The sequence below is a fragment of the Pinus tabuliformis genome, chromosome 7, assembly GCF_031772625.1.
Source record: "Pinus tabuliformis cultivar Carrire ecotype Pingquan chromosome 7, CPIR1, whole genome shotgun sequence".
NCBI classification, from domain to species: Eukaryota; Viridiplantae; Streptophyta; class Pinopsida; order Pinales; family Pinaceae; genus Pinus; species Pinus tabuliformis.
In genome coordinates, this window is record NC_142293.1 from 118713372 (window position 1) to 118738574 (window position 25203).

A 25203-nucleotide genomic window follows, 5' to 3' on the forward strand; every position below is an offset into this window, starting at 1 on the left:
CACGTTATCCTTTTCAGAACTAGTTTTGAAGTCTTCATCCATTCTCGCCAACAATGACGGACAAGAATAGCACAAAGGAGGTACGAAATGGTACGACGCGTTATCCTTTTCATAACTAGTTTTGAAATGGTACGACACGTTATCCTTTTCAGAACTAGTTTTGAAGTCTTCATCCATTCTCGTCAGCAATGACGGGTGCTCTACTTTTTCAATCAATATTTGACATAATGCCCTTCAAAAACAAAAGAGTATCGTACCTGCTCCTTTGAATGAGCCAATGGAGTGTCTTTTGACGACTGAGTCTTATGATCTCCACCCTATGATTCTTTCATTCCCTTTCTCTATAAAACCAAGCAACATACACCATATTCATAACCATCGGCTCTTACAATTACCGGTTTCAATATCCATTCCATCATTTCCTAGCCTTGGCCAGCAATTCCCGATCAATACTACTCGGTTTGTTATTTATTCGTAGCATTTAAATTGATCATATATTTATGGCGAATCCAAAGCCAGTGAAAACTATGATACTCTGCCTTCTATGGCTATCTATCGCCCTGGTCCTCACAGGTGCATACGATCCAGATCCTCTGCAAGATTTCTGCGTGGCTGACGAAACCTCTGCAGGTAAAAACATATATCACTTCTTCATTATTTCTCTCTCTGCAATCTTGCTTACGGTTTTGTTTTTTTAGAACTAAACATTAACAAGGGGTATGTTACTGAACATATTACAGGTAGTGTGAAAGTGAATGGATTTTCATGCAAGGATCCCAAGATGGTGAAAGCCTCCGACTTTTTGTTTCAAGGACTAAGAAATGAAGGTTCTACCAACAATATTTTTGGGTCCCTCGTTACAGCGGGGAATGTAGAAAAGTTTGCGGGGCTGAACACGCTTGGAATATCTATGAACCGCGTGGACTTCGCTCCCGGGGGCGTCAACCCTCCTCACATCCATCCCCGTGCCACGGAGATTGCGTTTGTTGTGGAGGGCACCATTCTGGCTGGTTTCATCACTACCAACAATACTTTGTTCACTCAGAAGTTAGAGAAGGGAGATGTGTTCGTTTTTCCTAGGGGTTTGGTGCATTTTCAGTACAACATTGGGGCTTCCTCCGCTATGACCATCACTGCATTTAACAGCCAGCTACCAGGAGCCCAAGTGCTTCCATTCACCTTGTTTGGGTCCACTCCTCCTGTTCCAGAGGATGTGTTGGCCAAGGCGTTTCGCATCAGCGATAAGGCAGTCAGGAAAATCAGTTCTAAATTCGCTCCCAATTAGGTCTTTTTCAATGTCTGCTACTCCAGCTGGCGTATTGAAATGGACTATACTAGCTGGTGCCCCTTCCTCCGGGAACCTATTGGGGTTATGATTGTCATCTCATTACCCCTAGGCAATGATAAACTTGGCCATGATTCTGATTTATTTGATTTGTAAATATAAACGTTAGTATATAATGTTTACGTTGGAGTACCATTATTGTGATTTTTGCCTTAAACATGTTAATAAATGATTTTTACTTGGTGTTATGATGTGGTGTATGATAATTCACATTTATATCATCTACTTTCACTTTTTTGTTTGCAAATCCTGATTTTGATCGTTCAACTATTCAAAAGCCAATTTTATTTGAACATGGCTAATGTGGCAAAGCGAGTTTTTAAAGTCATAGAAAAATATCCTTGTTTATAAAGAGCAATCTAATTGTAAAATTAAATATTTACTGCACACGAGTGTTATAAAGGAGTTGTATAACCTAGTTTACAAAGAGCAATCAAAATTTTAAAATTAAATATTTACACCACAACGGTCTTAGAAGGGAGTTGTAGAACATGTAATTTAGTCAATGTGGATGTATATCCCACCCAAACCTAGTGCCACTAGACTGGAATTCCCAAATGGTCAGTTGATTTCCAGGGTTGTGCAAATATGGAGTAGTTCTCAGAATCAACAATATTGGCAATCGTAGATATGCCTCCGTTCTTAAGAAAGTTGATAAGATCAAGAGGCAGTCGATACATATTGCCACAACTAGTCCATGGATCCATGCCAATGTGCACATATGTGCCATGGAAGGCCATCTCTGATAGTGGGAAGAGTATGTAGAACAACCCACCAGATTGTCAATATACCAGCTCTTTGACATGTTGGGAGGTGAATCCATTCCATATTATGTAAGGGCCAAATGTATTTGTAGTGTACCACCTGTGTCCAGAGGTTACTATGAGAGTTGAGTATAAGCCATCCCATCTTGGCATCAAGTGCATGTGCAAATGAAGTTAGATCTTTTAAACCTCAGCCTCCCACTTTTTAGGAAGTGCAATGTGACTCCATCCCACCCAAGAAAAAGGCTTCCCTTCCTTGTATCCATTCCAAAGGAATCTACATCATATTTTTTGAATCTGTGATAGGATCCCTTTGGGTATTGAAGCGAAAGATGTCCAATAAACTAGGGTTTCCTCCAGGACCGATTTAATGAGTATTAAACGCCCTGCTCTGGATAAGAATCTATGGTTCCAGCTGAATAGTCTCTTTTCAACCTTGGCCACAAGCCAAATCCAATCTGCAATCTTGTAGCAGTGAGGTTTGATGCAAAATCCAAGGTATTTGGGACCATCTTCCAAATGTTGTCTTTGAAAATGAAATTTATGTAGGGCAATCTGAATTCCTTGTGGTGTGCAAGCTGAGAAGGAGATGGTTGATTTCAACCGACTAGATTTTGTACTAGTAGCAGCTGAGAAGAGCAACAAGATATCATAAAAAACAAAGAAATCCTGATTGCCACTAATAAGGAAGATGAGCACGTCATCAACAAATAGAAGGTGGGATATAGTACCAAGAACCAGAAGAGATGAAGGAGATGCAAGATAAAGGAAGTTGGAAGACCGTGGAGAGAAAAAAGAAAGCTACAACACCAATCTTGCCAAGAAAGACAAGGAGCTAGATAATTAAAAACTAAGAAAATTGTAGGTCCGATAGACCAATTTGGTCTCAGTGGACGTTAACCATCATCATCATCATCATCATCAGTATAGTGGTCTATTATCTTGAGGCCCAGAAGTCACCCATCTCTTCTTTCCTGCAATATTAATCTACTCATACCTTCCATTACAAAGAGAAATAGGAATAGAGAGAGAGGACATCCTTGTCTGAGTCCGCACTTAGCATGAAAGAAATTGGAGGCTGAACCATTAATAAGAACGCTGAAGGACACAATAGTAATGCAAAACATAATCCATTGAATGAATGTAAGGGGCAAACCTATATGTGTGAGGAGCATCCTTATGTAAAGCCAGGTAACCTGATCAAATGCCTTGGAGAGATCAATCTTAAGGATGACTCCTTTTAGTTGCTTCGTCTTAATGGAGTGGAGAGCCTCCTAGGCAGTACCAATGGCCTCATGAATTTATCTATTATTTAAGAATTAAAATTTCTCAGTTGAGATGTGGGAAAATAGGATGGGATTTATTTAGTTGGCGATGATCTTGGAATTAATCTTGTAGAGACAATTATAGAGGGATATGGGCCTAAAATCATTGAAAGGGAGTAGGGAATCCACTTTAGATATGATGACAATGAAAGTGGAGTTGGTAGCCTCATACATACGCCCAGCTGACTTGCATTCCTCCACAACCTTAAGAAGGTCTTATCCGATGGTCTCAAAAAAGGCTAGATAAAATTCAACATACCAGCCATCTAGGCAAGGGCTTTTATCCTTTTTGAACCATTTGAGTGTGCTTTCCAGTTCCACCATGGATATAGGCTTAATAAGATCATATGTCGCATCTTGGTCTAAAAATTGAGGGAAAGCCCAACTATTCAAACTATATCTACAAGTGTGGCCCTAGGAGGAGCCTTGAAGAGCTGTTGGAAGTGGGAGGTGCCAAGATGAGCTAGTTGGTGAAAGGTATGGGAAGATTGTCCATCCTCTGTAGGCATCTTCCATATAGTGTTATTGGCCCATCTCCCCTTCGCATAATTATGAAATAATTTGTTATTATCATCCTCAATGTGTAACCATATAGGCCTACTCTTAAGGCACCATGTCTCCTCATGATATTTAAGAATTTTGGACCCCTAAGCCTCTAAATCAATGAGAATTTTTCTAGTTTTGAAAGATGTAAGTCATCACCCCTGCTCGTCCAAAAGATCAGCTAGAATGTTTTCAATGATTCTAAGAGTCTACTCATCCCAATCTTTCTTGTCTTTTACCTATTGAGTAGATAAACTCTTAATCTCAATGAGATTGTGACAAACGCCTTCTGTTGTGGATCTCCCCTATGAAGGTGGATGAGCTCGCCAGAAGTCATTGACAAGTTTGATATATTCACGGTCCATCAACCAAGTAGAATTGAATTTAAATGTGGCTCTTGGTTTCAGAAAGGGACCCAACAGTTCCAGAAAAATAGGAGAGTGGTTAGAGGTACCACCAGATCCTACCCATTGACGATAATTTGACAAGGTCCTTACCAAGTGCTCCTTTATTAAGAATCAATCTATTTGCCTTGCGAGAGATGCGTTGCCTGTTCTTATGTTGCACCAAGTTGCCTACATCTTGTTCATGGGGATATCTATCAAATGGTGACGCTCTAGAAGTTGTTCCATGGTGTCTGATAGGGGATCCAACTGAGCAGTATATCCCCAAGATTCCACATGTCCAATAGAGAAGATTATGTCCCCTCCTAATATCATATTTTCAAAGTTAGTTAGAGATAAGTTAAGTAGGTGATTCCAATATTTAACCTTGCTAAGACAAGGGGCATAAACATTGATAATTTTTAAATCCATACCCATCTCCGAGGAGTAAATGTCCATGCCAATAAATCCCAGAACCCCCCCAGGTTGAGATAATCTTGATAGTGCGGGGATTGATGCCTAGTGAAATGCCGCCAAATCGTCCATTGGCATCAAGTGCATCAAAAGTCCCACCCAGCTTCAGAGACTAGAAGACAGAGATGACCTCATTGACCATGCCTAGGGTTTCTTGTAGATATATAATGTCAATCAACTCAGTATCTAGTAGTATTCTGAGAGCTAATTTTTTAGCAGGGCTAGCCAAATTTCTAGAGTAAAATGAGATCCACTTCATAGATGAGACCGGGGATGGGTATTCGATGCTATAAGAACCTTGTCAAGAGTAGATTGCTTTGCTTGTGCCACATCCACCCCAGCTTGGATAATAGCTTTAGAAATATTGGAATGTTGATCCCTAGGGAGCTTGGTGATTTTAGGAAGGGAAAGTAGACCAATCCCTCTAGGCTCAGGAAGGTGTGTCACCCAAGGGTGAAGATTGTAGGAGTGTGAGTGACTAGAGGAGATTGAAAGCCTTGAGGATGGAGATGAAATAGTCAAACGAGGAATAGAGGGCGGGGCGGTCGAATAGGATGGGGAGTGGAGCTCCAGAGGGCAAGTAAGAGAGGTGGAAGATATGTTTGGAATGGATTCAAATGCAACATGCAAATGATGTGTAAAACTGGATTAAGATAAACTAGATACAAATCTGAGGGGAGGAGGAGTAATCGAAGAGAGAGTGGCCACAGAAATAGCCCGTGATCTCGTCATAGGCAGGGAAGGAGGCCGAGGGGAGACTAATGAAGGCATCTAAGCAGAGCTGCGATCCGTTGCCTTTAGATGTTGAGTCCGAGAAGGCTAGACTTCTGCAGACGTAGGTGATTCAGGATCGACATCAACCTTGGCTTTGTAGGGGGAGGAGGCGGAGGTAACCAAGGGGAAGTCCTTGAGAGATGACCAACCTTATGACACCTTCTACATCTGAATCACACCCCCTCATAATCTAGTATTTGGATGTGCGTGAATCTTCTCCAATGTAGAGTGATCTACTCCTCCGGACCTTCTGCAGTGTCCAGGTACACCAATATGCGAGCCATCGATTTGTTGCCGGAAGTAACATATGACTTGTCATAATCCAAGAAAGTACCCAATGCATTCCCAATTCGGGTGAAGATATCCTCAGACCAAAAGTGCAGGGGGAGACCGGGTAGCCTGACCCAAAGCGGTCCAATGCCCAATTGTTCCCTCTTGGGGTCGAATAGTGGACTCCATCTCTTGAGCAGCACTGGAGCCAGTTCAATGTGCCAGTACCGAGAGAGAACCCATGAGGTGTAGTCCTCCCTTTGAAAACTAAGTGTGAACCAGCCCCGAGCCAGGGTGGTAACAGATGAGAGTTCCCTGAGTATGTTTCCCCAAATCTCCATGACCCAGAGGCGAAGTTGGGTGGCTGAGTACGATCTTCCTCTAACTCTGCCCACCAAAACCTTATTCACAGTATCCACAACATCCCCCATTTGTACACCTTCACCGAAGCAAAGGGATAGGTCCTTGCGGGAAGCTTTGACGCACTTCAGTTTCTTGGATTTGCTGGAGCAGGGCGTCGTTGGACGGTCCTAAAGGGGATCCTGAGAAATCAAGTTATCCTCCTAAGAATTAGGGTTAGAAGTATGAGGGTTAACAACTGGTAGATCAAAACAGTCGGACATAAGAGATGACTTCCCATGGTCACCAAGAGGATTTAGGAAAGGGGATTAATCCGAGGAGTGAGTGAGGGGAACAACTGCAGAGATAATACACATCGTCGAGGGGAGGGCAAAAGAGGATGATAGATGGGAAGGATCTGGAGGCAGAGAATAAAAAGAAAGGGAAGGTGGTATGCAGGATGCAAGTAAATGTAATGTGTCCAGAGATGCGGTGGATAGAGCTAAGAAGGATAAACAGGGAATAGAGGGACTTGGATCAGAACGGACAAGCGGCGATCCCCACCACGGTGGAAAAGATGATCCCAGGGACCCAGAGACCAACACCTCAGACAGGGTGCTAGGTTTAGACTAGATGGCTTGTAGGGATTCAGATCCTACGAATAGGCGACAACGTCCTCTTCCATCGTCGACATTCTGCAGTCGATAACGGGGACAGGAGGAATGGACGTAGAAAAATTCTGAGAGTGAAAACAAAGGATATCCCCGCAAACTGTGACAGTGAGTATGCAACGCAGTTGCGGAGAAAGTGGAAAGAAACAACAAAGTTTGCAGGGTAGGGTAGAAGATGAGAAACCCTAGCCGAGCTCCTTCACTTCATATTGGAGCACCATCCTCCCAAACCGCCCATGAAGAATGTATGTGCTGCTCACATTCAATATTTTATTATATACAACAATAAATATATTATTTTATGACAAAATTGAAGTTGATATTAACATAAGTTAGTTAACATATGTATTCGAATACTTTATTTAAATCTTGTGTTGAAATATTTTTGAAAAGTTTATGTTTAGACATATTACTCCCTTATGTTTTTTACTTTTAATTATATTGTGCCCTACGCACAAGTGACTGAACATCTATAACATATTCATTCTTGATTGTTTCTTATCACTCACAATTTATTTTAAGAGGGACGATTTACACATTACCCTCATACTACTAGGCCATAGAATGAGCCTCTGAGCTCAATATATCAAACCTCAAACGACACTCTAATTGAAATAATGTAAGTTATTTCTTATTGAATTTCTTTCCTAATTACCTGTGCGTCCTCCCCGCCAGGTCAGAAAACCACGTGACAAAGTGCATGGAGCCGGTATGACACCTGTCCATCATGGAGCTCCACGTCTTGGGCATTGAGTCATCAGATAAAACTTTGTGTCCGCGCCATTTCCTCCATTTGTTTGGGGTCATTGTTGTGATGTTCCATTTTCCCTTTGTCTTTCTGCTCAGGGCCAGTTGTTGGGCGAAGCCCCCTACTGAAGATGGTGCGGGACGGCCCCAGAACCTGTGTGCATCATCTGTTATGAATGTGTTGTTGCAATCATTTTTTCGAGGTTTAGGATTTGTGGACCTGCGTGCTTCATCTGGTATGCAGGTGCTGGTGCGAATGTTTGTTCGTGGTTTAGTGTTTGTTGTTGGAACATCGCTTCTGCTTTTCTTGTGGTTTTCTGCCTGGATTTCTTGGTCGTTCTGGACTGCCAGTTGTTTAGGGTTTCTCTGGTGGTGGTCTTATTCGCAGTTTTTGTTGTTTGGGGAGGAGCCTGTTGCAGTTTTACCGAGCTCGAGGTAATTGTTTAAATTGCTGTTTTGTGCAGGTTTTTTTGCTGGTTTTCTGTTGTCTAATGGCTTTTTCTTCTCGTTGCAGGTGTGGAGGTGGTCTAGCGAGCTCCGGGGAAGGTCGGTGACTATCACTGGTAGGATTTTAATCCTACCAGCAATTTCTCTGTGTTTTTCAACACAAACAACTCTGTTTGGATATTTTGTAAACTTTCTATGGCAGGGTTTAGGGTTTTGTGGATAAGGGTTTAGGGTTTTTGTGGATATTTTGATGTTGTTTGTGGCTTTCAATGATGGTATTTGTGAATTTGTGAATTTTCACTGTTTTCACTATTTTCGTAGTCTATTTTGTTATGGCAGGACCTATTCACATAGGCCTAGAGGAACAGAGCATTCCATTCATTGGTGGGCTCCAGTATTGTAGCAATAATGCTACAACTCCTGGAGCTTCCTCTCTCTAATTTTATCAACCCGGTAGTTCGTACAAACTTGGAAGCGACGGTGCTGTATGCACAAGTACTAGCTCTTGTCGCAGCTGTCACTTGGTCAGCTGGCACAAGTCCGCTAGGGCTCAAGCCAACTTCTATATGCTCACAGAAGAAGCTTTATGAGTGATGGACGAAAGCTAACTCAAAGGAGGCTAATCTATTTGCAGAAAGAAACTGAAAGCCAACAAAGCATGAAAACCCTAGTAAACCCTAATTTGACTAGCTAGGCCCTTACAATGCAAAACTGTGAATGAAACTTCTACCAATGATGCCATTACTTGTAGTGAGCTGAAATACATGCATCTAAGCTACTTGCATCTGAAAAGACATGTTTTTGTATTTTTTCATTAAGTGGTTGGATTTATTGTGATGATGCTTTTGATTAGGGTTTGACTGTGCAGGAGCGGTTCAAATGGAAGGAAAGCATGGGCAAGGTCAGGATAGCTAGGAGAGGTCCCAGAGGGTCTCTAGAATCAGTCCACAGAAGTCTACCACGTTCGGATCCTCAGCAACCGAGTTTGCAGGCTTCTACAGGAAGTCTGCAGGGGATCCTACAGGAAACTCAGGGGTTCTACAGGAAGCCTGTGAAATTCTACAGGATGTTGGACCGTGGGAGTTTTGGGAGATGGTGAAGTGATGGAGTGGTGTGGGAGGATAGGTGAGATGGAGATGGAACTGGTGATGGCTCAGGAGCAGAGAAGTCAGATGGAGAAAGAGTGCATGCAGTGGGTTGATGGCTGGAAGGATGGGATCAACGAAAGGTTAAGTAAATGGAGTTACGTGAGTAATGGAAGAGCTAGAAGGTAAACGAGCTGAACAGAGGTCGGTTGAGTGGCTTCAGGTGTGGTTGACAAGAAGAGGAAGGTAATGGAATGGTGTGGAGCAGTGTAGATGAAACAAATTGTCTATGAATGTCACCAAAAACGAGAACTCTTTAACCTATGTTAACTGTGCTATTTTGAACCAATGAACAGCAGTGCAATTTGTGAAAGAAACTCGTGCATGGAAGTGGAATAAAGAAGTAATGATCAAGACCAAAGTGCATGGATGGATATACGACTAAAGTAACTGTTGCATCTTGCATGGACGTGAAAAGAACTGCGTTTCTTTTTGGTGGTTGATATGGATTGCACCCCAATCCCTAAGCAGAGATGGCAGTGATCTCTAACAACCTTTTTCTGGAGCTCCAATGAATTATAACTACCCTCTTATAACCTAAGCAACTGGAAGCAAATTCACCATAAACTAATCCTATTCAATCTCATAAAAACTAAATCAGCAGACTGTAAATTCGAATTGCATGTCAAAGTAAAGAAACGAAGTGCTGGAACGAAAGGCAAATAACATTACAACACAGAGGAGGTCTATTGCTCTCAGGTTGGGCCCTAACCTGAGAGCTATAGCTCCCTTAGAAACTCAGAATGAGATCAAAATCTGCCTGCCTTTATTCATAACCAAAAATCTGATGTCATTCCAAAACTGGCTTACAAAAAGAACCAACACCGAGCTGTAGCTCGTACTTCGAAATTACAAGAGTAATGCAAAAGTTCAAAAAGCTCCTATCAAAGGCTATGGCCTCAGTATTTATGAAAAATGATAATCCAACAGGTTTCCTTGATTTGTGGAGCTCGGCTGTCCAACTGAAGGTTAAACTGCTGATCCTGTAGAACAGTTGTAACTGCTGTTCCTGTAGAACGGTTGGCTGCCTCTAAGCTCGGTGGGGAGATTGGTTGGAGCTCTGAGCTATGGTGGGAATCACGAGGAAGGTCCCCAAGACAGTGGACATCCTCTCCTAAAAACCAGCAGTGCCACCTTACTGTCTCCTTGTCTCCTTTCTCGTGGTCTTTGCTCCCTTTTAATGCCAAAAACCTCTTTGTGCCAAGGTGTTTATTTGGAACTGTAGCCATTGATATTTTAAGAACAATCCATAGGATTTTGCAGGTGGTCTGCACTGAATTGCCTCCATGGCCCAACTGGCCATGCAGGCCAATTGTGCTTCCTTTTGTTGCAGCTGTTCTTTTAGGGCTTGCACTTCAATTTTTGTTTGTTGTTCTGCTTCCTGTAGAAGTGTCATTGGCTCTTCAAGACTGGTGGTCAGCTCCATTTTAATGCCAAAAACCTGAAATCATCATGTATTAGTCACGTAGATAGAATGCCTACCCTTCTTCCTACAAACAACACGAATAAACCAAGAAATGAATGCATAAGCAATAAAAGATGAATGGTTTGAGCAAAGCAAGTAGGCCAAATGAGCCCAAATTGTACCAAGAATTGGGGCTCATCATCACCCCCCAGCTAAACTATTTGCTCATCCTTGAGCAACTTTGCTCTGGCTCCTCGTCTTTGGCCGAGAACTAGAGCCCGGAGCATGCTCTTCCTTTCCTATTTTTGGTGGCCCTGCCTTTTCTGCCCCTGGTGGTGACGAGGGTGGCGCTTCTTCCCCCTTTTCCATTTCCTTGAGCCGGGCTTCGGAAAGCGATTGGCCTATTTTTCGTGTCCAGGAAGTTATTTTTGGGCTTCCCCTCTCGGGGGTGGCTGATGTTTTAGAGGGGGTTCTTGCACTGGGTGAAGTAGGGACATCCCCTAAAATGGTTTGGCTGCTGGGTGGAGGCTGTGGCTTGCCCGTGTTTATCCTCTTACTTCTCCTGGCTTCAGATGGTAGAGGGGTCTCCCTCTCTCTCTTCTCCTTCGGCTTTGGAGGTGTACTGAGGGCGGCCAGCGCCGCTGCTGCCTCCTTTTCGAGAATACCAGCCTTCTCTTTCTTGCGTTTTTCTCTCTCAGAGCTCCTTGTAGAGGGCCCCTCCTTTTCAGATTTTGGGCTTCCTGTAGAAGACCCTGCTTTGCCCACTTCCGGGCCTCCTGTAGAAGATCCTTTCTTTCCCGATTTTGGGCTTCCTGTAGAAGCATGTTTCTGCTTTCCTGTAGACACAGGTGTCTCCACCTTTGCTTGCTTACCTGCCTGAGTTTTGCTTTTTGCTTTGGTTGCAGGTGTTGTTGAGGTACTTGGGCTGACGTGGACCACCTCAGCTTTGTCCATTCTGCTCTTCAGCCTCTTTTCTCTTGCTGACAAGATAGGTGTGCCACCTTTTCCTTTGTCCTCCTTTTCCTCATGCTTCTTCCTTTGTTCTTTCTTCTGCACTGTGGTCGGGGTCTTCTGGCCTTTTTCTCTCTGTCCCTCGGCCACTGCTTCTTGTTCCTCACTGCTGGAGGAACCCGTTTCTTCTATCAACATTTTAATGTCTCCATCTTTTGTCAAATTCCGGAAGGATTCCCATGAGAGGGGAACCTTAGATGAATGCAGCGCATCCTCCACAAGAAGCTTGATCAACCCATGGTGGGCTATCTGATCTGGTATTCCCTCTTTTAGCTTTGTGGCACACTCCATTAGAGACTGCAATAGGAAATAAGGGATGCTCAGTTTTTGTTCTACAGGAATATCAATCCGGTGCCTCAATTCAGTGAGCAACCGAAAGTGATATGCATACACGATGCTAAAATGGCCTTCACAAGTGATATATTTCATGATTTGCAAACTTACTTCATTCCATGGTGGCAACAGACTCGTTCTTCGCACCCCATTTTTGTCCTCCGAGAATTCCTCAGGTGGAAAGAATTCTTTCTTTGCCTGCTGGCTCAGCTTTCTTTCTTCCTTATCCCACGGCAAACCCATAGGAAGTTCTGTGATCCGACTGATATGTTGCGGGGTGAGCTTGAGGCTTAGACCTCTGAAGTTCACTGTGGCCAGTGCCTGGGATTTCGGCCTCAGAGCCTGCAAGAATTCTTCGGCCACTTCATCATCGTAACCCTGCAGCTTATCACAAAAAGACATCCATTGTGCTCGTGTGAAGAGCTCTACCACTTCCTGGTTTTCCCTTAATTTGGTTGAATCAGTGGGTTCCCATCTTATAAACCCACCCGGCATGATGAACACGGTTGTTTTAACTAAAGGTGGCAAATGCGAAAGAGATTTGGTCTATTGAGACAGAGCATGCACATAATCCACAAAATTCAACACAGTCTAATTACACTGACATCCTGTAGAACGACAGTATAGGCACAACAAACAACAATTTCACCGATATCTTTATGACCAAACTGTGGACGATGATCTTGCCACTCTTACTAACCAGTTGCATGAAGAGTTCAGGGTTACCTCTTTAATTGGCCACCTTTTTTCGTGAGGCACCCGCTTCCCTGTAGAAGACTGCGTTCCTGTAGAGACTGCGTTCCTGTAGAAACTGTGTTCCTGTAGGAGCAGTGCGCAAATTTCGGGGAGGACTGTAGTTGGCCTGCGCTCGAGGTGTGCTTCACCGGCGTTCTGGTAGCCAAAAGCTCGGCGTATCAAAGTGCAGAGGAGATCAGAATAGCCACTCGAGTTTGAAGTGGTGGTTGATAAATGCATGCGCACAATCTAGCCGATTAGATTTTGAATCGGCGCAATCCGTGGCGCGGGGGGTGAGCTGTCCCCGCCGGACCGTTGGGCGACGTCATCCATCATTCGCCTACGTATTCACTTGCTGCCGCATCCATTCCCACAGATCTGCCGCAGCCTCTTTCTGTTAAACTCATTGCTTCCGACGGGAGTGTTCTCACGTGCGTGCTGCTCATTCTCTTTGTCGTGGCCGCCACCAAAACATTCAACTATACCATAACTAGTCGACGTGGCCAGTCGACTGGCCATACGGCCGCTCAACCATTCACTTTTACGCTGTGCAAACAATTCAAAGTAAAATTCATGCGATTTGATGGAAGGAAGGGTCGAGACACTTACCTGCGTGGCTGCACACGATTTTTCCAGTTTTTGGACGATGGTGAGTGGATCTACCTGCTGCATGCAAACTTACACAGACCCGGAGGCTCATGGTTACAGGCTGCCGACGATGGAGTGGATGCTTTGGTTGCATGCGCCCGCGTTTCATTGCAGATGGCGGTGCTGTGAATGGTATCCACTCTAGCAGGTTTAACTGTTACAGGATTCCCGTGGGGTGTCTCGTAACAGTTCTTCCTCCTTGGGTGCATGCTGCACGACGAAGGATCTGGCCTTTCGATCACACTCCCGGAGCTTCTGATGCATGTGGTATGATATCTCAGCACTTGTTTATCTTTGAAAATGGCTTTTCCCGCGAGAACTCATCGATCTGCTTTGTTGGTGCAGGGGACTTGGTTGCATGTCGACAAGGATGGTGGAGCAAGGTAACAACAATGTGCAAGGGTGCCAACGGAGGCTTGCATGCGTCCAAACCGATCCGTAGTCGCTAGATCTCCTTTTAAAATGAATTCTGGGCCGTCCCAAACTTCTACAGGAAGTTTCCTGTAGAACACAGAGCTTCTTGTAGAAAGTTTGGGCTTCCTGTAGAAAGTCTGCGCTTTCCTGTAGAAAATCCGCGTCTTCCTGTAGAAAGACTGCATCTTCCTGTAGAAGATTCAAACCATGATAAAATTGCACATACCTTGAAAAAACATGGGTATCCTTGGAGGAGGTGTTGGTGAGGTCCCTTGACAGCATGATAAGGACCCTTGGCTTTGAGTTGAAGGGCTTCCTCTCCTCCATAGAACATCTGCAACATGCATGCAATTTTACCATATTTTGCTTATTGTTTTTTTCTTTTTTTTTCTCTCTTTTCTCTTTTTTTTTTTTGAAAGATAATAGGGGTGCCTCAAAGAGGTTTTCACCCGTGCCATCTGCCGTGAGCGCCTTAGAGAGGTTTTCACTCAAGGATCTTTTTCAAACCTTTTCCCTTTTTTTTTTTTTTTTTTGAAAGACAATAGGGGCGCCTCAATGAGGTTTTCACCCCTACCACCTGCCTTGGGCGCCTCAGAGAGGTTTTCACCCAAGGATCTTTATTATTATTATTATTATTATTTTATTTTTTATTTTTATATCCTTCAGGGTATGCCAAAAGCAGAGGCAGAACCCTTCTCTATGACCAATATAGATTTCTCCATAGTTTTGATGAAATCTTGTCTTGAGAGAGGTCTCCTGTAGATCTTCAATCGATGCCCATTGACAAGCATGGGAATGGCTTCCTCATCATTGGTTTGAATAAGGACAGATCCATTGTCATGGAATTTTTCCACTGCATATGGTCCTAGCCATCTGGTTCTCAGCTTCCCCTTGAAATCTTTGTATCTGGAGTCATACAACAAAGCCCAATCTCCCGGCTGAAATTGCTTGTCATGGAGATGTTGGTCATGCCACACCTTTCTCTGAAGTTGAACCACTTCTGAGTGAAGGAGGGCCTGCATTCGGTGCTCATCCAGGCCATTCAGCTGCAATAGCCTTTCTTGTTGTGCATGGCTGAGATCTAGGTCCAGCTGAGCTGCCATCCTCAAAGTGTTGTATTCAAACTCAATGGACAGCAAAGCTTTCTTCCCATAGACCAGCTCATACGGTGTGAAGCCGGTGGTGGTCTTCTAAGTGGTGTTGTAAGCCCATGTGGCTTCAACCAGGCGATCTGCCCAGTCCTTTCTGCTGCTGCTCACCACCTTAGTCAAGATCCCTTCTAATGCTCTATTGGTGACTTCCACCTGCCCATTTGCTTGAGGGTGATAAGGGGTGGAAGTCCTATGCTTGATCTTGTCATGAGCTAGTAGATCTTCAACCAGGTTGGAGGTGAACTGGCTCCCTTGATCAGTGACCAGCTCTCTTGGATAGCCAAACTTATAGAAGATGTTTTCTCTTAGGAACTCGGCCACCTTTTCTTATGTTGCTGCTTTGATTGCTTTGGTCTCTGCCCACTTTCTCAAATAGTCAGTACACACAATGATGTAAGACCTTTGCCTCGAAGAGGGGTTGATTGGGCCCACAAAGTCCATGCCCCACTTCTCAAATGGCTCAAGAGTCACTTGAGGTTGGAGAGGCATCTCATCCCTTTGGGTCGGTTTCCCCATTCTTTGGCATTGGTCACACTGACTAACATATCTTCTGACATCTTGATGAAGTGTGGGCCAATAGTAGCCTGCCTGCAGGATTTTGAAGGCAGTTCTCTTTGCTGCAAAATGTCCTCCACAAGGCCCATCATGACAAGTGAGGAGGATATCAAAGACTTCCTCCTCCCTTACACAACGCCTTAAGATCTGATCGGGGCCAAGCTTGAACAAATTGCCCCCGATCCAAGTAAATGAGGCACTTTTTCTGATGATTCTGCTCTTCTCTCTGGAAGATAGGTGCGGAGGGAACTGTGCTGAAACAAGATAGTTTGCTATATCAGCAAACCATGGAGAGAGTACTGAAATAGCAAATAGATGTTCATCGGGCATCTGGTCATCCATTGTTCCATCCTCATCTGCAGACAAATCCAATCTAGATAAAAAGTCAGCAACAACATTTTCTCTACCTGGTTTGTCAACAATGGTCAAATCAAACTGCTGCAATAAAAGTAACCATCTAATAATATGAGCATTCACATCTGGTTTATTCATTAAATATCTAATTGCAGCATGGTCAGTATGTACAAAGATCTGGTAACCAGTAATATAATGTCGGAACTTGTTCAGTGCATGGACCACAGCCAAGAATTCTTTCTCGGTTACAGTGTAATTCAGCTCAGCTTTGGACAAGTTTTTGCTAACAAAGTAAATGGCATATGGAAGTTTTTGCTCAACTTGTCCTAAAGCTGCACCTATGGCTTTGTTCGAGGCATCAGTGTGGATGTGGAAAGGTAGGGCCCAGTTTGGACCTCTCAGGATTGGGGCTGACACCAACTTGTCCTTCAATTCATTTAAAGCTCTCTGAAAATCGTCAGTCCATTTAAACTCCACATCTTTTTCCAACAGACCAAACAATGGCGAGGCTAGCTTGCTGAAATCTTTAATGAATCTCCGGTAGTATCCTGCTAATCCCAAGAAACTCTGGACATCCCTTACCTTTTGAGGAGGTGGAACCCTCTTGATGAGAGCAATTTTGTTAGGATCCACCTGCAATCCTTGGCAAGAAATGGTATGGCCTAGCACGGTCCCTTCAGTCATTAGGAATTCACATTTTTCAGGACTAAGGGACAAGTTTATCTCGGTGCATTTGGTTAGGACTTTTCCCAGGTTGGACAATGCTTCCTGGAAGTTGGCCCCATAAGGAGTAAAGTCATCCATATAGATTTCTATTGCATCATGGACCAGCTCCGAGAAGATGCTCAAGACAGCTCTCTTGAAGGTAGCAGGAGCATTGCATAGCCCAAAGGGAAGGACTCGGTAGGCAAAGGTACCCCAAGGACAAGTGAAGGTGGTCTTATCTTGGTCGTCCGGGCTGATTTGGATTTGGTTGTACCCGCTAAACCCATCCAGGAAAGAGAAGAACTTCTTTCCTGCCAGTCCATCCAACACTTGATCTATGAAAGGTAGAGGTAAATGGTCTTTCTTGGTAGCTTTGTTCAGTTCTCGGTAGTCCACACAGATTCTCCATTTCCCATTTTTCTTGGGAACCAACACTAGAGGGGACACCCATTCACTATCTGAGATGGGGTAGATGAACCCGACATCCAACAGTTTTTGCAATTCTTCCTTGACAATGTCCTTAAGGGCTGGATTCATTCTCCTCTGAGGTTGCCTAACCGGTTTACAATCCTCTTTGATGTATATATGATGGGTACAGACCGAAGGATGGACTCCTTTCATTTCCTTATAGCTCCAAGCAAAAGCATCTAGGTGGTTGGCCAACAGACTACACAGCTCCTTTTCCTGGGAAGGAGATAGGGAGGAGCTGATCTTCAATGCTTTCACAGGGCCGAACTCCACATTCCTGACTCTGGGAGTAACAATGTTGGTTGTACAAAGATCCACTAAGGTGCTAGCTTGGGCATCCTCCACCAATTTCTCTAAGGGTAGTGCACTGGAAGGTGGATTCTGGATCAAGGTCTCGATCAAGTCATCCTCGGTTGGGGGGTCTCTTCTAGTGGTATCTAAGGTGCACAGAGGTGCTGAGTACACCTCGTCTTCCTCTCCTTCTTCCAACCAGAGTGGTAAGTCATGCTCTAAGGAGGGTTGGGCAGGAGGGTATAGGATTAGTTGCTTGGACATGGGACCATTTTTGGTGGTCATGTTTCCTGCACGACAACTTATGTAAGCATCTGCAGTAGCTAACCAAGGCCTTCCCAAAATGAGAGGATATCCAGTAAGCTTTGCCTTTGGTTGCAGAACCAGGAAGTCTGCAGGGTATTCCCAAGAGTCAATAGAGACCAAGACATCCTCCACAATCCCTTCGGGAGTCACGGTGGAGCGATCTGCTAATTGCAGTACTGTCGAGGTCTTCCTCAAGGAACCCTGAAGATTGAGTTTAAGCATGGTATCCCTGGTCATCACATTAATGGCAGCCCCCAGATCAATCAAGGTGTGAGGTATAATGGTGCCATTGATGTGGACATCTACTACAGGACTTCCAGGATCTAGGTACTTTGGGCAGATGACTTGTCCTAACATAAGGTCAGACAGTTGTCCTATGACATTGATAGTTGAAGCATCTTTCTTTTGTCTGCCTGGGTGTTTGAAACACTTCTCCTTAACCAGTTTGTTGTATATTGGCACATCCTTGATGGCTTGGAGAAGTGGTATTTTTACACACAACTGCTTGAGCTCACCCAAAAGCTCATCCTCCTCTGGGTTGGGTTGTGTGGTGGCTGTTAGTCTCTCAGGAAAGGGTGGAATAGCCTTTGGTTCACTTTCTTGTTTATCTTCCTCATCCTCTGGGGGAGGAGGTTGGCGATCTGGTAGAGTCTTTCTAGATCGAAGATTGATCTCCTGGATCTCCACAACATAGGTAGGGCATGAGGTTTCCCCAGTGTATACCTGTTGGGCCTGTCTATTGTTGGGGTTCGGGTTCGGTTGAGCAGGCATTTGAGGTTGCCTTAGAGGAGGAGGAGGTAATGGCTGAGGTTGAACTGGTGGTGGAGGCAAGATGGCAGGAGGAGTGTTGTATTGGGGCCTCCACCCCGACTGAGGTGCATTCCATTGACGCTGTGGCTGGGCATGTGAGTGATATGGATGAGAAGTAGGTTGAGTGGGGTACTGAGGTGGATAAGACCATGGAGGAGGCATGGACCATGAAGGATGAGCAGGGGGACCCCAGGAAGGCATAGGAGTCGATTGGTTGGGGCTGTAATAAGCTTGAGATGCCCCTTGCATCCCCTGCTGATAAGGTCTAGATCCTTGTGGCCTCCTTTGGTTGAGGTAATAGAAAGGTTCAGTGGGAGCTTCTGTCCCCTGGTACATGGCTTTAAACCCAGGTAAGGTTGGACACTGATTTGTGGGATGGTCCTCCTCACAAACGAAACACACTTCAACCGAATGCAATGGACATTCGTTCTTAGGGTGTCTCCTTGTGCACCTAGGGCAGAAGACAGCCAAGGCTCTCTCAGCTTCTTCTTTCTTTTGCTGAATCCTGAATGTGTCAAGCTGCATGGCAATGGTCTGTCTCACCTCACTCTTAAGATCTTCTAATTGATTTGCAAGCTCATGTTTGGAGAAAGGGACACTAGTTGAGAGGAGGTTTCCTCTACCTCGTTTCCGAGCTGCCCTGGAGTGGTTTCTAAACACAGCCTTGATGTCCTCATAAGGCAGTTGGTAAATGTCCCCCCCAGCTAACATGTGAAGGGTATCTAAGAGGTCTTCAGGGACTCCTCGGAGCAGGACCAACTTGAGGGATTCGGGGTCAAGTGTGCACCTGGCCCGCTTATAGCTTAGTTGGAACCTCTCCTCATAATCCTCTAAGGACTCATCATTTCCCATGGTCATCCGAAAGATTTCCCCCTTTGTTTCCTTGGACCTACAGTAATCCCGGTACTTGGTATTGAAAGCTTGCTGCATCTGAGCCCAAGTGGTGATACTATTCCCAGGTAAGCCCATGAACCAGCGTAATGCTGCATCCTTAAGAGTGGAAGGGAAAAGTTTCAGCTTTTTCTCATCTTCAGTATAGTCATAGGTTCTACCAAGGACAGCAAACTCAAACAGGAAGGTATCCGGATCCTCAGTAGTCAGCCCATGGAAGTGAGGTAAGGCGGAGGGGCTAATGTTCTTCATTTTCATCTCTCCATTGGTCTCTCGGATGGGGAAGGCACCTTCTATTCTCTCATCTTCTCTTCTATTGTCAGCCATAGCTTCAGATGGAGTGGTCTCTAACTCTTCTTCTACTATAGGATCTTTGTATATCTCAGAATGTTCACCTATAGGTTCTTCTGGGTCACTGTCACCAAAGAAGAGAGAAGGGTGACTCAGTGATGTGGTAGGGGTGTTTGGTAGGAATTTGCCTGATCTATCTCGGTTCCTATGAGGCATGAAATGGAAAAGACTTTCTTTTTCTTTTGATTGTTTTTGCTTTTTTCCCTTTGGTACCTACAAATCTGAAACATATTGATCTACAACTAACTATGAAAGATGCAAAATTAAACAGAAAGCAGGAAAGAACTAATCTACTTTGCTCAAATGAAATTGCAGAAAGGAAATGCTAATCTATGAAAGCAGGAAATGCTAATCTATGAAAGCAGGAAATGCTAATCTATGAAAGCAGGAAATGTCTATGCTACTTTTGCAGAATGGAAATGAAATAAACTACTTAGCAGAAGGCAAGAGTAAGAAAGTAGAAGAAAAGCAACAATTACTAATACTTTGACGCTTCCCCGGCAACGGCGCCAAAAAGATGGTGGGCTCCAGTATTGTAGCAATAATGCTACAACTCCTAGAGCTTCCTATCTCTAATTTTATCAACCCGGTAGTTCGTACAAACTTGGAAGCGACGGTGCTGTATGCACAAGTACTAGCTCTTGTCGCAATTGTCACTTGGTCAGCTGGCACAAGTCCGCTAGGGCTCAAGCCAACTTCTATATGCTCACAGAAGAAGCTTTATGAGTGATGGACGAAAGCTAACTCAAAGGAGGCTAATCTATTTTCAGAAAGAAAATGAAAGCCAATAAAGCATCAAAACCCTAGTAAACCCTAATTTGACTAGCTAGGCCCTTACAATGCAAAACTGTGAATGAAACTTCTACCAATGATGCCATTACTTGTAGTGAGCTGAAATACATGCATCTAAGCTACTTGCATATGAAAAGACATGTTTTTGTATTTTTTCATTAAGTGGTTGGATTTATTGTGATGATGCTTTTGATTAGGGTTTGACTGTGCAGGAGCGGTTCAAATGGAAGGAAAGCATGGGCAAGGTCAGGATGGCTAGGAGAGGTCCCAGAGGGTCTCTAGCATCAGTCCACAGAAGTCTACCATGTTCGGATGCTTAGCAACTGAGTTTGCAGGCTTCTACAAGAAGTCTGCAGGGGATCCTACAAGAAACTCAGGGGTTCTACAGGAAGCCTGTGAAATTCTACAGGATGTTGGACCGTGGGAGTTTTGGGAGATGGTGAAGTGATGGAGTGGTGTGGGAGGATAGGTGAGATGGAGATGGAACTGGTGATGGCTTAGGAGAAGAGAAGTCAGATGGAGAAAGAGTGCATGCAGTGGGTTGATGGCTGGAAGGATGGGATCAACGAAAGGTTAAGTAAATGGAGCTACGTGAGTAATGGAAGAGCTCGAAGGTAAATGAGCTGAACAGAGGTCGGTTGAGTGGCTTCAGGTGTGGTTGACAAGAAGAGGAAGGTAATGGAATGGTGTGGAGCAGTGTAGATGAAACAAATTGTCTATGAATGTCACCAAAAATGAGAACTCTTTAACCTATGTTAACTGTGCTATTTTGAACCAATGAACAACAGTGCAATTTGTGAAAGAAACTAGTGCATGGAAGTGGAATGAAGAAGTAATGATCAAGACCAAAGTGCATGGATGGATCTACGACTAAAGTAACTGTTGCAGCTTGCATGGACGTGAAAAGAACTGCGTTTCTTTTTGGTGGTTGATATGGACTGCACCCCAATCCCTAAGCAGAGATGGCAGTGATCTCTAACAACCTTTTTCTGGAGCTCCAATGAATTATAACTACCCTCTTCTAACCTAAGCAACTGGAAGCAAATTCACCATAAACTAATCTTATTCAATCTCATAAAAACTAAATCAGCGGACTGTAAATTCGAATTGCATGTCAAAGTAAAGAAACGAAGTGCTGGAACGAAAGGCAAATAACATTACAACACAAAGGAGGTCTATTGCTCTCAGGTTGGGCCCTAACCTGAGAGCTATAGCTCCCTTAGAAACTCAGAATGAGATCAAAATCTACCTGCCTTTATTCATAACCAAAAATCTGATGTCATGCCAAAACTGGCTTACAAAAAGAACCAACACCGAGCTGTAGCTCGTACTTCGAAATTACAAGAGTAATGCAAAAGTTCAAAAAGCTCCTATCAAAGGCTACGGCCTCAGTATTTATGAAAAATGATAATCCAACAGGTTTCCTTGATTTGTGGAGCTCGGGTGTCCAACTGAAGGTTAAACTGCTGATCCTGTAGAACAGTTGTAACTGTTGTTCCTGTAGAACAGTTGGCTGCCTCTAAGCTCGGTGGGGAGATTGGTTGGAGCTCGGAGCTATGGTGGGAATCACGAGGAAGGTCCCCAAGACTGTGGACATCCTCTCCTAAAAACCAGCAGTGCCACCTTACTGTCTCCTTGTCTCCTTTCTCGTGGTCTTTGCTCCCTTTTAATGCCAAAAACCTCTTTGTGCCAAGGTGTTTATTTGGAACTGCAGCCATTGATCTTTTAAGAACAATCCATAGGATTTTGCAGGTGGTCTGCACTGAATTGCCTCCATGGTCCAACTAGCCATGCAGGCCAATTGTGCTTCCTTTTGTTGCAGTTGTTCTTTTAGGGCTTGCACTTCAATTTTTGTTTGTTGTTCTGCTTCCTGTAGAAGTGTCATTGGCTCTTCAAGACGGGTGGTCAGCTCCTTTTTAATGCCAAAAACCTGAAATCATCATGTATTAGTCACGTAGATAGAATGCGTACCCTTCTTCCTACAAACAACACGAATAAACCAAGAAATGAATGCATAAGCAATAAAAGATGAATGGTTTGAGAAAAGAAAGTAGGCCAAATGAGCCCAAATTGTACCAAGAATTGGGGCTCATCATTCATCTCTATTATAGCCTGAACCTGCTCATTCCCATCCCCAAATGTTACAAACCCATATCCTTTTGAACGGCCTGTAATGTTATCAGTAATAACCTTTGCCCCTTTTACAGATTGGTATACAGCTCTGAAGGTCTCTTGTAGCAACTCGTCTGTGTCACCAGATGCCAAATCTCCCACGAATATAGTAAAATCTTCCGAACGCTTTTCTGTACCGCTATTCGTTGCCCAATTTAACCTGTAAAATTGTTCAGCCCTGGGCATCTGTATGCCATTGTAATTTTGGAGAGCCATCTGGGCCATTGCCTGGCTCGCAAACTCCAAGAAGCCATAACCCTCTGATTGCCCAGTCTGCTTATTGCGAATAATCTTAATGGAATGAAGGTCCTGGGCAGAAGCTAAACATCGGTGCAGATAATTCTCATCCATCCAATGCTGCAAACCGCCGAACCAGAGGGTCCTGATCTCCCCGGCGGAGCTCTCTTGTTGCGGGGATTGCCGCACCATAACCTGAGGTCGAGGTTGGGGTTGGGGTGGCTGGGGCCAAAACCCAAATACAGTAACACGCGCTCCAGTAAATCAATGGCAGCGCGATGGGTATGATAAAATTGTATTAAGGCTGGGGAAATTTTGAACCAGAACCTGCCCCGAGCAGAAAGACAAAGGGAAAATGGAACATCGCAGCAATGACCCCAAACAAATGGAGGAAACCCTCTTGATATGTATTATCATCCAATATAAGATATTAATATTTGGTAGTCCATCGTAATGCCAAAATTGGTTGAAAATTTGAGTTCATTATGGAAGAGGAAGGGATAATAATTGTTACATGTATCCATATTTGACTTTGAAGATTGAATTTCCCCATCCCCTTTAAGCCTTAGATTGAATATCCTAAGGAGTGCATCCACCTAGGATTAAGAATAATTTTGAAAGGGGAGGCAGTTGACTGACTTGGACATTATTTAGACTGGCAAGCATAGTTTTTTGTTCTTATTTGTTGATGCTTGTCTGGCCTGTTGAAACTACAAGTTAAGCCTTGCATGTATGTTATTCTGATAGACATGATTATTTTTTCAAAATTTATGATTCATTAGAATATGGAAATTACTGCTTAGTTCTATGAGAAAGAAGCTTATGATAGATATTGTCTCAAAGTTGTCTTAAATGGGATGAGATGGGAAAATTAAATCAGAAATACCAATATTTATTTTATGTTTCAATACTCATTCTTGTACCGTAAGCACAGATGTTCATGGAAAGGGATCTTCAGGACGATGATAAATTATTTTGGCTTGGCACCATTCAGTTCTTTCACAGATGGGTGAAATTTCATTTGCCCCACCCATGAATGGTTGTGGTTGTGTTTTCTTGCGAATGAAGGATATCCATAGTCCTTTTCTACTAACGTTTGAATTGCATTAGAGTACTTTGGTAATTGAGTACGAGCTTCCAAAGGTGTGGTTGCTCATTGTCAAGGCCTCATTGACCAACTTTATAAAATTTTACTTAGAGAACACTCAATTGTTATTAGTACATTATTTGTTATTTTTAGTTAAGTTTTCTCTATTCTAGTGCTATGTACCTTCAAAAGTATATGGGAATGGAGTGTCGAATTTGTTATTTTATTGTAAGAATGAGATGTTGGAACTATCTTTCTAATGGCTTGTTATGTGTTACATTTAATAAGGTTGTGTCCATGTAACAACAATTGCGAGTTATGCTTGCTGAGTCATGAATCAACTCTAACTCAGATCAACATCAAAGCAATTTTTCTTTTTTTGAAGGAATGTTGTAGATATAGTTGGTCGTTGTCAAGGCCTCATTGACCACCTTTATAATATTTTACTTGGAAAACAGTCATAAATGTTATTGGTACATTATTCGTTATTTTGAGTAAAGTTTGCTCTTTTCTAGTGCTGTATATCTTTAGAAGTATATGGGAATGGTGTATTGAATCTGTTATTTTATTGTTATGGCCTGTTATGTGTTGCATTTCATAAGGTTGTGTCCATGACTCCATCTAATAGGAATTGTGAGTGAATCATGAATCAACTCTGATTCAGATCAACATCAAAGCAATTTTCTTTTTTGGAGTGAATGCTGCATATGCAACGCTGTCAAAATTGACCAACAACTTATTTTCCAGTGCTCTATTCCTGCTCTGATTCAAACCTCGATTATTAACATGGAAATTCCCTGTCTCAACACTTTAAGCCTTAGATTGAATATCCTAAGGAGTGCATCCACCTAGGATTAAGAATAATTTAGAAACTCTAGGCCACAGTGGCTAGGGGGGATCCCTTAAAAACCATCCTTTCCATCAACCTAACTAATTTGACCATGAGGAAATAACAAAAAAATAATTTATATTGTTATCACCCATTTATAACTTAAGACGATTCAATTCAATATTAGTAATTAATGGTTTGTTCCCCATGACATTATCATTCCAAATCTAGATATCTTTGTTGTTTCCTGGAATCCATGCCCTTGGAGTGAGTTACATGTGTACCATCTCTTAGAAACTTCCAGATATGGGAACCTCTTTAATTTTCCTCCATATTGGTAATATGTCTTTTGTTGCTCTCCTTGAAATATTTTTTCAATGGTAGCCACCGCAATTGAAATTTTTGTGTCCTGTTTATTTTTGGGGATGAGA

The 25203-nt window shown here is 43.4% G+C and overlaps 2 protein-coding genes and 1 pseudogene across 2 annotated transcripts; 1 reads left to right on the forward strand and 2 right to left on the reverse strand.

Moving 5' to 3' along the window:
* Positions 1-365: 365 nt before the first annotated feature.
* LOC149246015 (germin-like protein subfamily 2 member 1) lies at positions 366-1514 on the forward strand. The gene is made up of 2 exons (XM_089455628.1): positions 366-630; positions 741-1514. Exons 1-2 carry the CDS (start codon positions 501-503, stop codon positions 1283-1285), a joined length of 675 nt encoding a protein of 224 aa, XP_089311754.1. The 5' UTR covers positions 366-500; the 3' UTR covers positions 1286-1514.
* Positions 1515-5841: 4327 nt separating this feature from the next.
* LOC149246016 (uncharacterized) lies at positions 5842-6309 on the reverse strand. Its single transcript, XM_089439533.1, has one exon. It carries the CDS (start codon positions 6307-6309, stop codon positions 5842-5844), a length of 468 nt encoding a protein of 155 aa, XP_089295659.1.
* Positions 6310-6872: 563 nt separating this feature from the next.
* LOC149246017 (polyadenylate-binding protein RBP45 pseudogene) lies at positions 6873-23048 on the reverse strand (annotated as a pseudogene).
* Positions 23049-25203: the final 2155 nt, after the last annotated feature.